The sequence below is a fragment of the Onychostruthus taczanowskii genome, unplaced genomic scaffold, assembly GCF_017590055.1.
Source record: "Onychostruthus taczanowskii isolate IOZ18803 unplaced genomic scaffold, ASM1759005v1 scaffold25, whole genome shotgun sequence".
Taxonomy (NCBI): Eukaryota; Metazoa; Chordata; class Aves; order Passeriformes; family Passeridae; genus Onychostruthus; species Onychostruthus taczanowskii.
The window spans coordinates 7,724,919-7,738,686 of NW_024499796.1; the positions used below are offsets into that span (position 1 = coordinate 7,724,919).

At 46.3% G+C, this 13,768-nt stretch overlaps 1 protein-coding gene across 2 annotated transcripts in view; it reads right to left on the reverse strand.

The window, feature by feature from the left end:
• The window catches only part of BRD3 (bromodomain containing 3), a 36,629-nt gene that overhangs the window by 14,145 nt on the left and 8,716 nt on the right, over window positions 1–13,768 (reverse strand). For both annotated transcript variants that reach the window (XM_041407048.1, XM_041407049.1), the window contains exons 2-6: window positions 6,180–6,506; window positions 5,445–5,582; window positions 4,341–4,488; window positions 2,696–2,910; window positions 452–823 (exon numbers count right to left, since the gene is read on the reverse strand). In XM_041407048.1, the coding sequence (XP_041262982.1) occupies window positions 452–823; window positions 2,696–2,910; window positions 4,341–4,488; window positions 5,445–5,582; window positions 6,180–6,380 (1,074 nt within the window). In that variant the 5' untranslated portion in view covers window positions 6,381–6,506. The remainder of the gene's footprint in view (window positions 1–451; window positions 824–2,695; window positions 2,911–4,340; window positions 4,489–5,444; window positions 5,583–6,179; window positions 6,507–13,768) is intronic.

Consider the following 13,768-nt stretch of genomic DNA (forward strand, 5'->3'; position numbering starts at 1 on the left):
AGCACCATCACATTCCAGTTGGAGTTGCTCAGTGTAAGCCTATCTGCCACCACCAAGTAGGCAGGCAGCAGCTTCTGGAAATGGGATACCATCAATTGAATCCTATGAAATAAAGCACCTCCTCTTCTCAGAGTGCAACACAATCCTCAGAACACCAGCTAAATACCTGGACTATCCACAAAGAGGAGAGGATACCATTGTACTTTGCTTTGTGTACATCATCTTTGCTTTGTGTACATTCTGCTTTGCAGGGCAGAAAAAAAAGCTGTCCCAGGTTATGGCAAAAAAGGGAGCGGGGATGGAAACAAAATATAAAAATACAATATGAAAATATCCAGCTGGTATCCAAACAGATTGTTTCCACCCTTTCCCCTTCCCCCTCCCACAAAGGAGCCAGTCCTCTGCAACCAGAGGGACCCCCTGCAAAAAGAGGTGGTAAATGAGGACGTACTTTCACAGTACTGAGATCCATGGGGTGTTTGATAATATCGTGATAGTCATGTAATTCCAAGGCCTCTGCATCCACGGGCTTGTAAAATGGCCATGCATAGGCTGCGTGCTTCTTGGAGAGCATCTCCTTGAGGATGCTGTCACAGTACTTGAGGTGCTCAGAGAGTTTGCCCTTCTTCCCTGCGTGCTGAGGGACCTCTCCATCCTCCAGGTCCTTCTTTGGTGGCTTGATGGGGCGGCCGCCGCTCTCCCTGCGCGCGATGATTTTGGCCTGTTTGGGGTCCGACAGCGGCGTGGGGGACTCGCTCCTGCTCGCCGTGATGGCAGACGTGGTGGGCGTGGTGGTGTCTGCTTTCCGCTTCACTCCCTTTTTCTGAAACAGCACAGGGACAGGCTCCATGAGGACACGCCCTGTAGAAACCCTAGCACAGCTCGTCCTTAGTTTTGCCTGTTCCTCTGACAGAAAGAAAACCTCAAATTATTTCACTGGGATAAATGGGATTTGTGACTAGAGGCTCCTACACTGCACGTCACCTGAGCCACAGGAACCAGCCATTTGCACAGCTCCAACCCAAGCCCAACCATGCTCTGAAATGTGTTATTTCCCTGAGAGGGAAGCCAGGACTCTTACCTGGTGTTTGCCAAGGGAAAGGAGGGCACGCAGTCGATTACTGCAGCTCAGCTGATGCATGGGGACTGAGCAAGTGTCAGTAACTTAAGCACATGTCTGAGTCCCCAGTGGCAGGATCAGGCTCTAAGTTCTGAACCAAAGCATATTAATCACCAAAGACCCAGGAGCCCTCACTCCCCTGCATTTAGTGGGTGTGCTAAGGTAGATTTTGCCTTAAGCAAATAAACCCTCTCACATAAATTCAAGCTGGGACTGCCCAGTCAGCTCTCTCGTGCTCCTATCAAGGATTTATTTCTCTGGAGAGGAAGATAGGGAGGAAGAAGTTCCTCAGAGAAATCTAAGGGAAATCTTAAGTAAATCCCAAGCAGAATTAATTTTGCAGTGTGTATTTGGCAAACTCACTTCTGGGTTCATCCTTGAGTTTTAAAATGAAATTGATTCTCAGAAGCAAGTTATTTGGATAGAAACTGAAATGTGAGACAGGTTTCTGAGGAGGACTTGCAGCTTAGCTGCAAGATCTAACTTACAATTTCTCTAGTAATTCCCAAACTGTTGGGTTAAACAACAAAACAATTCTGCTGGTCCAAGCAACCTCACAACCAAAATTGTGGCAGGTAATTCCACAGTTTAGATAAAAAGACCCCCAGCTTTCTCTGAGCTATGCTTTCATCATTTTTAAAGCAATTCACAGCTTGCTAAGAAAATTTCAATTATTTAGGTAATGTCTTCATTTACCCATAAATTAACATAATAAATAGCAAAACACCAGTGACAACTCCCAAAAGATTACTCAGTAAGGAAGACAGAACTAATGCACCCAAAACCTGCAGGCAACATCAGTCTCCTCCAACTGGAGTGACAGGCTTGTCTTGAACTGGCTGAAAGCAGAGAGGAACATTCCCAATGCTGGAGCCTGCAAACCTTAAAGGAACAGCCCCAGTAAAATCAGGAGCTCAGTTAAGAGTGGGAAGAGATGCTTTGGGCTGCAAACCTTAAATGAACAGCCCCAGTAAAATCAGGAGCTCAGTCAAAATGGTAAGAGATGCTTTGGGCTGCAAACCTTAAAGGAACAGCCCCAGTAAAATCAGGAGCTCAGTCAAAATGGTAAGAGATGCTTTGGGCTGCAAACCTTAGAGGAACAGCCCCATAAAATGAGGAGCTCAATTACAGAGGGAAGAGATGCTTTGGGCTGCAAGCCTAAAATGAACAGCCCCAGTAAAATCAGGAGCTCAAAGTGGGAAGAGATGCTTTGGGCTGCAAACCTTAAAGGAACAACCCCAGTAAAATCAGGAGCTCAGTCAAAATGGTAAGAGATGCTTTGGGCTGCAAACCTTAAAGGAACAACCCCAGTAAAATCAGGAGCTCAGTTACAGAGGGAAGAGATGCTTTCAGCTATTTGGTGTAAAATGGGGAGAATTCCAAGAGCCCTGGAGCAGCAGCACAGGGGAAGGCTGTGAAAGGAGAGGCTGGAGCAAGCACAGGTGCCATCCCCTGTGAAAAGCAGCAGAACCACTCTCAACCCTCTCCAACTCAACACCCAGCGACCAAAGCAGCGATCCAGCAGCGAGGGGTCCAGTGCAGCCCCTCTCCTGCAGACGAGCTGCCCGCATTTACCTTGACGACCGGCGGCGTGGGAGGCACCACGGGCATGATCGGAGCGGCGGGCGGGGGCGGGACGGCGGCGGCAGGGGCGGCGACAGGCGGGACATTGGCGGTGATGGTTGGCACGGGGGTGGCAGCGATGACGGGCGTCTGAGACACGGCTGGAGGGACGTTCTGGAACGGGGCCGGCGGGGACACGGAAGACACGGCCACGGCTTGCTGCGCTCCTTTCAAACGAGAGGGGAAAGGCGCTGGTGGTTACGGCTGGGAGGGTACTGGGAGCAGAGAATTGGCACAGGGATACCCAGGGAGGGCACAAAGTGGGATTTGCTCGGTGCTGTTATAGCCAGGGTACAATAAAAGTGAGGAATCTCTGATCTAAGTGCTTGTAGCATGGGTTTAGGTCAGCCACACGCAAAATAATTGCAGCTTTTCATATGGAGTGTTGCTCTGGAATGCTTTCACCCCTTGGATGCTCCCAGAGCTGCACTGAGCTCAGCAGAAGAGCAGGAGATGGAACAGTGGGAGGTGTTCACACCATACAAATGGCAACCACCACTGCCCTGAGCCACCTGAGCACCCAGGAGGCCAAAACACTTCAGATTTGCCACAAAGTGCACAGGGTGGGATTCTTGGGGTTGTGCAGGGACAGGAGTTGGGCTCAGTGATTCCTGTGGGGCCCTTCCAAGTCCATATTTTATGATTCTCAGTAGAGCCTAAGCCTCCTGATGTCTCAATGTCTCTGATGCTACACCTGCACTGCTAAAAACCTGCCTGCTGGTGTGACATAAAGGGGGACAAACCTACTACCTAACAACCCCCTCCTGTATTTTATCAAAGGATGTTGAAAAGATACATCATCATTAATGTCTCTGAGCTTGGATAGATTTATAGCTCCATTTAGCACCTGAAATGTGGGAAAACAGAGGAACAATTGACTTTCCCAGAGCAACAATTAGACCTTGTTTAGAGAAAAAAAAAAATTACTCTCATCATTTAACTCAGCCCACACAAGGTCCTTTATGAACTGCTTTATTATGCTTGGACATTTTAGTCCTAAATCCATTTAAAGTCAATTCTAGGTAAGCTGAACTAAACTTAATTTCCACTGATATGCAATGGTGTACATGGCCTTTTGCAATGGCTTAATAAATCCTTTAATTTTATCATGTTGCAACCATGTGTGCAAAAGGAAAATATACAGGGTTTAGGGAATTAGCAACATTTGAGTCCAAGTCTCTGCTGTGCCAGATTTCTGCCAGGACCCAGGGTGAGCTGTGTAAACCCTAATCTGTAAAGACTTTCTATGCCATCCTCTGGCACTGGCAGCAGACTGGCATTTCTGACTACTTTGGCTTTTTCTTTGCATAGAGAAGCAACAGCACTGCCCTCCCTCCCTGAAGTGGTGCCTGGATGGGCAAATCACAGATGGCAAGATTGGTGTTGACAAAAGCAGGGTGGCCTTGAGACACACGAGCCCTGAAACCCTGAGTGAGCTTCTCCCAGACACCTCCCACCTTCCTCCCCACTGCTTTAGCTGTGAGACCACGCTCTCCCTTCCCAGCCTCTTCACCATCTGCAAAGTCCAGCAGCTCAGGAGGTGGGTCAGGCCTTGGGAACAGCTCCCACCATCCCCTGGCCCCACGTGGATCCCTACCTGCGCTCTGTGTGCCCGCTGAGGGCTTGCGACCTTTGCCTTTAGGAACTGGGGGTAGCAATTCCACCTCCTCCTGAGGCATCTGGGCAACCTTCTGCAGAAATATCTTCTCCAGGGCTTGGGCCATGAGGACAATGTCATCTGTGGGCTGCACAAAGAAGAATATGAGCCTTTGTTGTTTCGTTCACGTATCTGAAGCAGTGAGCTTGAAGACCAGGCTTAGAAAACACTGAGGCCCTTCAAATAAATTATGGTATTCAAACGCTGACAATAAACAGATTAGCTCTTCTCCCTCCTTGCTTGCCACTCTCCTGCTCTTCTGTTCTGCTCTAGCATGCAATAATTACAGCCCCTAAGTGTGCTGCATCCAGAGAATTATCAGGAGTTCAGAAGGAGCCTGATAAACCAGTATCCAGTGCAGCAGTGTGGAAGCAGCAAACTGGAACGGATGAGCTGTCCTTCCCTGCTTGCCAGCAGGTTCAAGGGAAGAGGCTAAACACACATTCTGTGGCTCAAACTAATTAATTTGTTTATTTCAGCTGTTCTCCAGTCTGGGTCTATGATGACGAATGACTGGAGAAAACAGAACACAAAGAATTTTAACAATCTAACAAAACAGCAAACAAGCCAAGCCCAAAATAATAATAATAATAAGCAATCTAAATGTGTGTAAGTATGAACATATTTATGCAGAGTCAAAGAACAGAGTTATGATTCTTGAACTCCTTTCTGCTGCTAACAGATACTATTTAGTGCCAGACAGTCTAACACACAGCATTAAAGCACCTCAAAACACCTGCAGAGCACTGCATTAAGTGCAGCTCATCCCAGAAAACTCCTAACTGGCAATAAAAGGAGTAAAAACTTGCTGCATAACCCCAAAACAGAAATCTACCTACAATTAAAAGGCATATTTGCCATTGTAACTAGTCTGGGGGAAGAAAGAGGCAGCACAAAGACAGCTTTGTGCATTTCAAGTAATGTGGTTGCAATTAGTGGCATTTGAAATCCCTGCAAGGAGGGCCCAGAACCGGCCCTGCTCAAAACCTGCACTGTAACAGGGGTAGGTGGGTGTTTTCTAAAGGCTTTTCTGGGCTTTTTTACCTTGTTATAAATGTAACAGTTTGTAAACATGGTGTTGAAATCCTGCATACATTCACTGGCACTCCAGTAATAGTTGTGTTCCAGGCGCTTCTTGATCGTCCCCATGTCCATGGGGTTTTTTATTATTTTGTGATAATCCTGTTGGAAAAACACAGAAGATGTTACATCTTCTGATTCAGTTTTGTTCACATCCCTGCTTTCTCCTCATCCCCCCACCCCCCTAAAAAACACACCCCTAAATTTTGTGGAAATTGTAAATGTAAATATATATTCATTTATTTTCTAATTTGTATCTTTTTAGTCTTACCATTATTATGAACTTGACTCCAAAACACACAACCTCCAGTCTGGGAATCAGCATTTCTGCCTCCCTTTTTAAAAGGCTGCCTCTGGCACTCACAGAAGTTTATCAGGGCTAGCTAAAACAGTGCTCAAAGTTTCAGTCTCTAATTTTAAGAGCATTCTGGCCTTTAAAAGGTTTCCACCTGTTAACCCAGTTTCTCCCCGGGCTGGTCTGGAGCACCTGCAGAGGCTGTGATTAGCCTGGGGACGCTGCAGGGCTGTGCAGTGTCATTTCTTGTTCTGGATTAGAACACCAAAGCCTCTCTTGCTGCACACGAAGCCACTGGCTGAGCCCAACACCATTCCAGGTGTTGATATTTCCCCTCTAAGCAACCCCAAAACTGACCTGACCAACACAAAGTTTTCTAGGCTGAGAAGACGACAGAAACGTACCGGCAAATTCAGCTTAATTGCATCAACAGGCTGGTAGAAAGGCCAAGCAAACTGATGCTTCCACAAGGTCTTCACCACAACATTTTGCATATATTGCAGCTGGTTGGTCTTTCGGCCAGGTTTGTTGGGATTTGTCACCTCTGGAGGCGGCGGATTCACGGGGCCCTGAGGAGCCTGGATCGCTGAGGCGACCGCCGACATCTTCCTGCTCGGGCTCTCACTCGCTGTCACTGCGGCAGCAACGGGGAGATTTTCTTTCTTCCTTTATGCTCCCTGAACGGGACTGACATCCCATTTCCAGGGTGCAACCATACAACCTAGAGCAAACTAGACAGAGAGAGAGGGAAGGGTGTAAGTACAGATTTTTGAAGCAGGCGGGTTGAGACACTTCTTCTGTAGACAGTATTTAAACTCAGGCTCTTTACCCCATTGACTTTGTTCTGGAACACAATTTATCTTGGAGATGGGAACAGTTCAAGACCCAAGAGACAGTGGAACAGCAGTTCCCAAATTCAAAGCCTGCAGAGACACAGCAAGCTTCATGGGACTAATTCTTGCTTCAGCTGGCTCAGAGAGCATCTTCATGTCAAGAAAACACTCAGGGCAACCTAAGAATGCAGTCAGGGAATACAGGATGCAATGCAGACTCCATGAATGCACTGATGCAAGCTGCTAAATCCATAGCTTCCAGCTCCATGTAAACTGAACTGCAGTGTCTCTAGACCCGTGCTGCCTGGCCCCCAGGCAGCTCACAGGGCTCTGCTCTGGTGCAAGGGGTAGTCTGAAATCCCGTAATGAAGAGCAGATGACAGCAGGCAGAGGACCTCAGCCCAGGGAAATGAAAGAAGAGGCAGAGTGAGATGCTGTGAACTGCTGAGAGTGAAAGGTGTCACCAGAAACAGCCCAACTTGAAGTGGTCTGCACTTTGAATCTCATAAATGTCTTATTATGCCTCTTAATGCATGCACCTGACTGGTTTTGACCCCAGTTTTATATTAAAGTTTCGAGATCCAGGCTCAAATAATAACTGGTGTTACACTGATATCCCGTGACCTGGCTCAGACAGTGCTGTCATGTTCTCTCTCAAAGACACATTTGAAATAGAGGAGAATACATAAATTGCATTATTGTATTCTGCTTTTCCCTCTGCAAACTGCAGAGGTAAAAATAGCCCAGTATCACTGTGCCTTGTGTAGCATATGGTAAACAGCTTTGCTATGTCATCTTCCATAAACATTGGATATTTCAGCTCACATCAGGACTGCAGCTACACTTCTCATGGCAAACAGAACACAATCACTTTCTAGAGGCAAATTATTTCAAATATGTTTAGAAAGCCATACAAATACTCTGACATACACTTCTTGGTTGAACAGAGAAACGTGAGCAGGGACAGAAGCTGCAGCAACACAGGAAGGAAAAAGCAGGGAGACATCCTAGGAAAAACCCAAAAACCTCTGCTTTAATACAGCCCTAATCATCTCAACTGAGTATCTGGACTAAATATAGAACATCAACTTACCCTGTGAGCTGCTGATTAGATGAAGGCAAAAAGTAAACACATACCTAACTCGGGGAAATTTTACCAAAATAGCTGTGTACAAACAAACAGCTCTGCAGCAAAGAGGGAGGAAACTGCTAAAAATCTAAACCAAACCCCTGTGTGAATACATGTGATTATTTGTGCAGGAAACAAAGTCCAGTTCTCATGCTGCCACCATTTGTTCAACACCCACTATATTCCAAGGATGGAGAAAAATGCCAGGAGGACTCTCTTGTACCATGGATTTAGGTATAGCTCCAGAAATCAGGCTTCTGGTCCCTGTTTTTTGATAACTCAGGAGCCCAGCTTAGTTCCATAAGGACTGGTTTCTCATGTGCTCATGCTGCTGGTGACAGGCAGGGTGATCACCAAGCAGCCAGAAGGGATGCTGGCATCCCCTGGACAAGGAATTTCATAACTAGAGTGTTACTTGGGATTTCAGATTTGGAAGAAACTGGGGAAGGATTTTCTCCCAGTGTTCCATTAAGTCAAAGCAGCATCAGAAATATTGCAAAATTCAATCTTCAGACCGAGGGGGGTAAATAGACAAAGAATTAAAAACAACAACAAAAAAAAGATAATTAGGAAGTTTCACTCAGTGTCCTTCTGGGGAGCTCCCTGCATGGATTCAGGTTTCTGAGCAACATCCATCATCCCAGAGAATGCAAGGCTGGCTGCAGGTCCCTGGTGACCACCACTGAAGCATTTTGTTTGCTGTCTTCTTGATTAACAAACTGAATCCAGTGCAAGGATTGAGGGGAAATAAAACACCCACAGAGAGCAATTCCTACTGCTAGAGAGCATTTGGGTCACAAGTTTGAAACTATGCAGTGTAACTTAAGTCTTCCCTTTAAATAACCTGAGGCTAAATATGATTCTTTTTTCATTTCAATTTCTTCATGTCCTACCTCTCAAACTCCAATTTGATAAGGATTTTTAATTAATTTGTGTTAAATCCCAGAACTGTAATTCAACAAACCACAGATCCATAGCTCGTACTTCTCTCAGACATTTTCTCCCTGACCTTAGCCAAGGCTTTCAGTATCTTCACCCCACAGCTCCTCATCTGTGCCATGGAGATAGTGGGAACTCCTTTCTGTCCCCACCCAGCAGAGAAAGCTCTCTGGGACAGGCACTGCCTCCCCACAGGGCCATTTTGATCCTCAAGCTTAAACAAGGCTTGTGCAGTCCACATAAAAGGATGGAACAGTCATCAGTGACACAACTCAGAAAGGATTTTAATTAAGAACATTACCAAAACAAGGAGGGGCAGAACCATGACAACCAACTTGGTCAGTTCCCTGATCCTCTTTAACTTCCATGCTCCAACACATTGGTTTTTACACCCCAAAGTGGCTCCAAACCTCCCAGCAGCACTGGCATAGAACTGCTGGATCCTGCAGAAGACAGAAATAGCTACCTGGACTATCTGGCAGCACTGGAAGTACTGTCCTGCCATAAATAAGCTTTAATGTGCTTCACTGTACCTTTAACCCTTGGTCCAGCTTCCTCACTACTTGCTGGGGAAGCTGCTTTGATACTGGATCACGTTGTAATTTTTAAAATTAAGAATTTGCTTCTACAGCCATTCTTTTACCTTCAAAAACTCGAAATGGTATCATTTTTAAGAATGTAAAAGCAGGGCTACAAGGAATCTGGAAGATTAGAGTAAAAATGCTTTGAAAATGTCCAAAAGGCAATGACTTTGAATTAAAGATAAATTAATGCCTGAGAAATCTAATCCATGTGAAACATCATTTATTAAGTGAGGGAAGTGAGAGCCCTGACCATCTGACATTCCAAATTACCACACAAATCACCCAAGAGGATACTTTAGTAGACCCACAGACAAAAATTAAGCAAGCTTCTACAAATTGTTCCGTAACCACAGGTAGAATTGAGCTATACAGCTCTTGTTTAAGCATTCCAGCACCCTCTGAAACTGCACTGGTATCAATAAATATTTAAACCTTTCGTGACAGTGACTCAGGACATCACTGTACAAGGGACTGTACAAGCCTGGAGTGAAGACTGCCAAACCAGACACCATGTGCACCTTCCAGTGAGGGGCTAAGGTGAGACTTCTTTTAGCCCTGCAGTAACATCATCTTAAATTTTAATTTTTAAATCACTGCTTACCCTGCTCCTCAGGCCTATAATGTTCAAGTAGCAGGAGGTATTCTTGATTTCTCTGTCTGCACAAGCGGTTTTGATATTGCAAGTTTAAAATATACTCTAAAGTGCTGTCATGCACAAAGAGTGAACACTGCTTCTCCTTCTTATTCAATTTGAGACAGTAATTAAAAACAAAACCCAAAACCTCAAAGAAAGGAGGTTTTAAGTCCTGGAGTTTAAGTCTTTTTCTGCTAAGTTGCAACCTCAGTGTAGCAAACCAGGCATCAAAAACCCCAGGTAGGTGGGATGGATTTTTCCTTTAAAAAAACCTTTCTTCCATCGAGTCCCTCACACAGGGTCAGTCAGCAGACAGACAGCTGGCATGGAGAAAACATGTAAATAATTCCCTGCACTAGCAGGATAACATTTTCCTGTCTGCAGTGGTGGGGACTATTTTAAAAGCAGCTCTGAAGGCCCATGAAGTGTGCAGTGTGCCAGCTCTCCTGCTGCTCCAGCCAGCGGCTCTGCACTTCCTCTGGCAGTGCCCAGCATTTAATGGATGCTTTGCTCCCGTGCAGGACCCGATGGGTTTGTTTTGATTGCAAACCTACAGCAAGTTTTATGGCAGCCTGGCAGTCCGACAACTCCTTGGTTTTGTTTTCCCCCCCATTGGTATAGTATTTCTGCGTGGTTACTTGGACATTGATCAACATCTGGCAGAACTCCAGCTCGGCAAAGAAACAGCCACATAAATCTTCCCATCAGGGAAAATTATCGAGTTTGAGAGATGTTCCTTGACCTCGCTGTTATCTGCATATTTTTATTTACATTACAGTAGCACACAGAAGCTGGGCAGAGACCAAGGTCCCTCAGCAGTTCACACTCTGCACACACAAAGACCCTGTTCCTTCCTCAAAGGGCTGCTGCTCACAACTCACACTTTACACCACGGTGAGGTGAATGCCCAGAGCCCCCCAGTCAGCAGCCAGACCCAAAATTTGCCAGCAGCGCAGTCAGAGCAGTTGCTGCTCCAAGTACTGCTTCCCCACATTGGCTCCTTGCAGCCTCCAAAGCAGATTCTCAGTCTCTTTTTTCCCAACAGTTGGAAGTTTGGTCAGATTTGCCACCACGTGTCACTGCCCATGTCAGAGAAGCAGCCCAGCATTGGTCATCTTGCCCTGACTTTCTCTGCAGGACAGGTTTAGCACTACTAAACCTCAATACAAAGTCAAGTAAGGTTGTTAATGAGGGTTGTAGCCATTTCATTCTATGGCTGTAGAAATTAAGGGCTACATCAGTCTCCTCAGAAGGAAACAAAACGTGTGGATGCCTCCTTTTCCTCCTCCTTTGCTTTCCCTTCCCAGCCCCGCACAGGAACTGAACTTCAGGCAGCTTTCAGTACCTACTAACATGTCAGCAGAGATGGTGTCTTCAAACACAAGGGATGTGCAATTTGAGAGCAAGACTTGAGGACAGACGAGTTGCTTTATCAGCCAACCCTGCTCTGGCAGACAGACACACTGCACACAACATGCCACCCCCTCAAGACACTGGGATTTACACTTGGCTTCATTGCAGGAGCTGGGAATTTGGCTTGCAGTGCCCCTATGGCACACTGCAGCACTTTGAAAGTCCATTCAGCCATCCTTGCTGTCTCCCAAATCATTAATTCCACACTTCACAGATTTGCTTTTCATGCATGTTATTTTGAGCACCACCCTAATAACATCCTGAGACTGGGAGATGCAACTGTGTCCTGAGCTCACCTCTGCATGAGGGAGGGGAAAAGATCACAGCAGATTAAGTCAGTTCCTTGGCTTTTGACTTGGTTGGTTTAATGCTTATTAGATTATGCAGATGGCTTTCCTACCCTTGGTGTCTCCTTGGCTATTATAAGAGCAGGTGTTTCCTCAGTAAGGAGCCTGTGGGCTCCTAACCAGTAGGTAGGAATCAGCCAGGAGTAACTGGGAATTTCAAGGGTCTTCAGTTTTGATGGCTACTCAGTGCTCCCTGCAAATCACGCTGCTCTAAGATCTCTGACGAGATGCTTTCAAACCCAGGGGTATCCAAAAGTCACTCTAATAAAAGCACTGGAGACCTATAAACACTGTTAGGCACCTCAAATAAAGTGATGGACTTTCTGATAATTTGAGGCCAGAGTATTTCTCTCCCCCAAGTCACTAATGCCACAGGAAGCACCTTTTGATCAAGTCTGAGCAGGAATTTAGCTGCATGTCACACAAAAATCAAATGGGGCTCAACTGATTTCTAAAGGCTGCAGTTTCAAGTGCAGGGAGTGGTGTTTAACACTAAACTGAGTTCATTTTCATAGCTTTGAATTTGGTTTTGAGAACAGTTTTAAGAGACCAATGTCAATAATGAATTAGGCATGGTTGACCTTTCTTTGTGCTAGGGAGTACAGAATGACCTCTGGACTTGTCTTCCTGCCCTGCTTTTTGTGGTCCCCTGAAAACACAGAAGCAAATTTCAACTCAGACTATGTTGGTTTTGTGCAAGCTCCTGAGTTACAGGGTTTTGTTAAAAAGGCTACAGGAGGAAGGAAAAGTGAGTGGTTACAGAGCTTACTCTGTGCTGAATTCCTGACTGAAGGGGCTCAGCCAGCTTTGAGACCTGACAGCAGTAAGGTCTGGACTCAGATAAGCTGAACTGCACTTGCAAAAAATCAACCAGGAGGTACTTCAGCAAATTAACTGGGTGGCCTATCATGAAAAAGTTAATTTAATGCTTAGCTGTAATAAATAAGACCCATGAACAGGTTCCAGAGTACTTGGAGTAGCTGGTGGCTTGCACATCCGAATGGATGGGAATGGGTAGGTGCTTAACAAGAAAATGCTGGTGGTTGTGCCTCTCACAAGATACACAAATTACACCTTTATGGCAATGGGAAAAAAAAAAAAAAAAGTTTGGCTTTTACGTAAGAGATTCGGCATAGCAAGTGAAGTGTTTGGGATATCCACATGTCTGGGCAGACTCTGCTCGTGCCATTTTTGCCCCAAAGGGAAAGGTGGAGATGCAATGGAATTACCTTGTGTGACCCACGGGGCTGAACCCACAACACCTAACGGGGGGCAGAGCCAGGGAGAAACCAGACAGCCAAAATTTACAGAGGAAACATCCTGCTTAAGCAGATTTTCCCTCCTACCCAGTGCACTGCACACTTATTTGGCAACTCCTAGCACTTGTAGGGGTGACTGCAGCCCCCCAAAAGCCCCTGTGCAGCAGCAGCCCTGCAGCTGGGGACATCAGGCAAAAAGGAAGCACTGGGAAGGTGCTGGCACATGGCCACATACCATCCATGCTCTCAACGTGTCAGGAGCAGGACGAGGGGCAGGAGAGCTCAGGGAGGCAGGAATGTGGCTGAGGGCACACTGGAAGTGCAGTGCAAACCACAGCACAGCCAGCAGCCCAGTCCTCTGGGATTCAGGAACCACTTCAAGCCTGATCCCGCCAAGTGCTCAGCAGCTTTCCCCTCTCACCAAGCTGCAAGGTTTCTGTGGCTCAGCACCTCACCACAGAGGGTTTTGCAGACTTATCACCTGCAAGATACAACTAATTGATCAATCAAGATAAACCTCTTTCTAAGGAAGATTTAAGCACAGGCAGGAACAAACTTAAGCTCTGCACACTTTGTGGTTTCTCTACCTGAGTCAATTCCTTTTCCAGCTGTTAGAGAGAGGTAAAATGACAAAGGAGGTTCAGTGCTGCATATCTGGGGCTGCAGATTCCTGTCAGGCTGATCAGAAGTGTGGGTGCTGCCAGTGCCTCAGTCACAATAGCTGGGAGAGCTGAGGGAGTCAGTGGCACCCAGCCCTGCAGAAGCAGCCTCTCCCTGCAGCAGAACAGGATCCCAGCAAGAGAAATCCCACTGCACAAGGGCAAGGGGTGCAGGAGCATGGAGATCCTGTTCTCT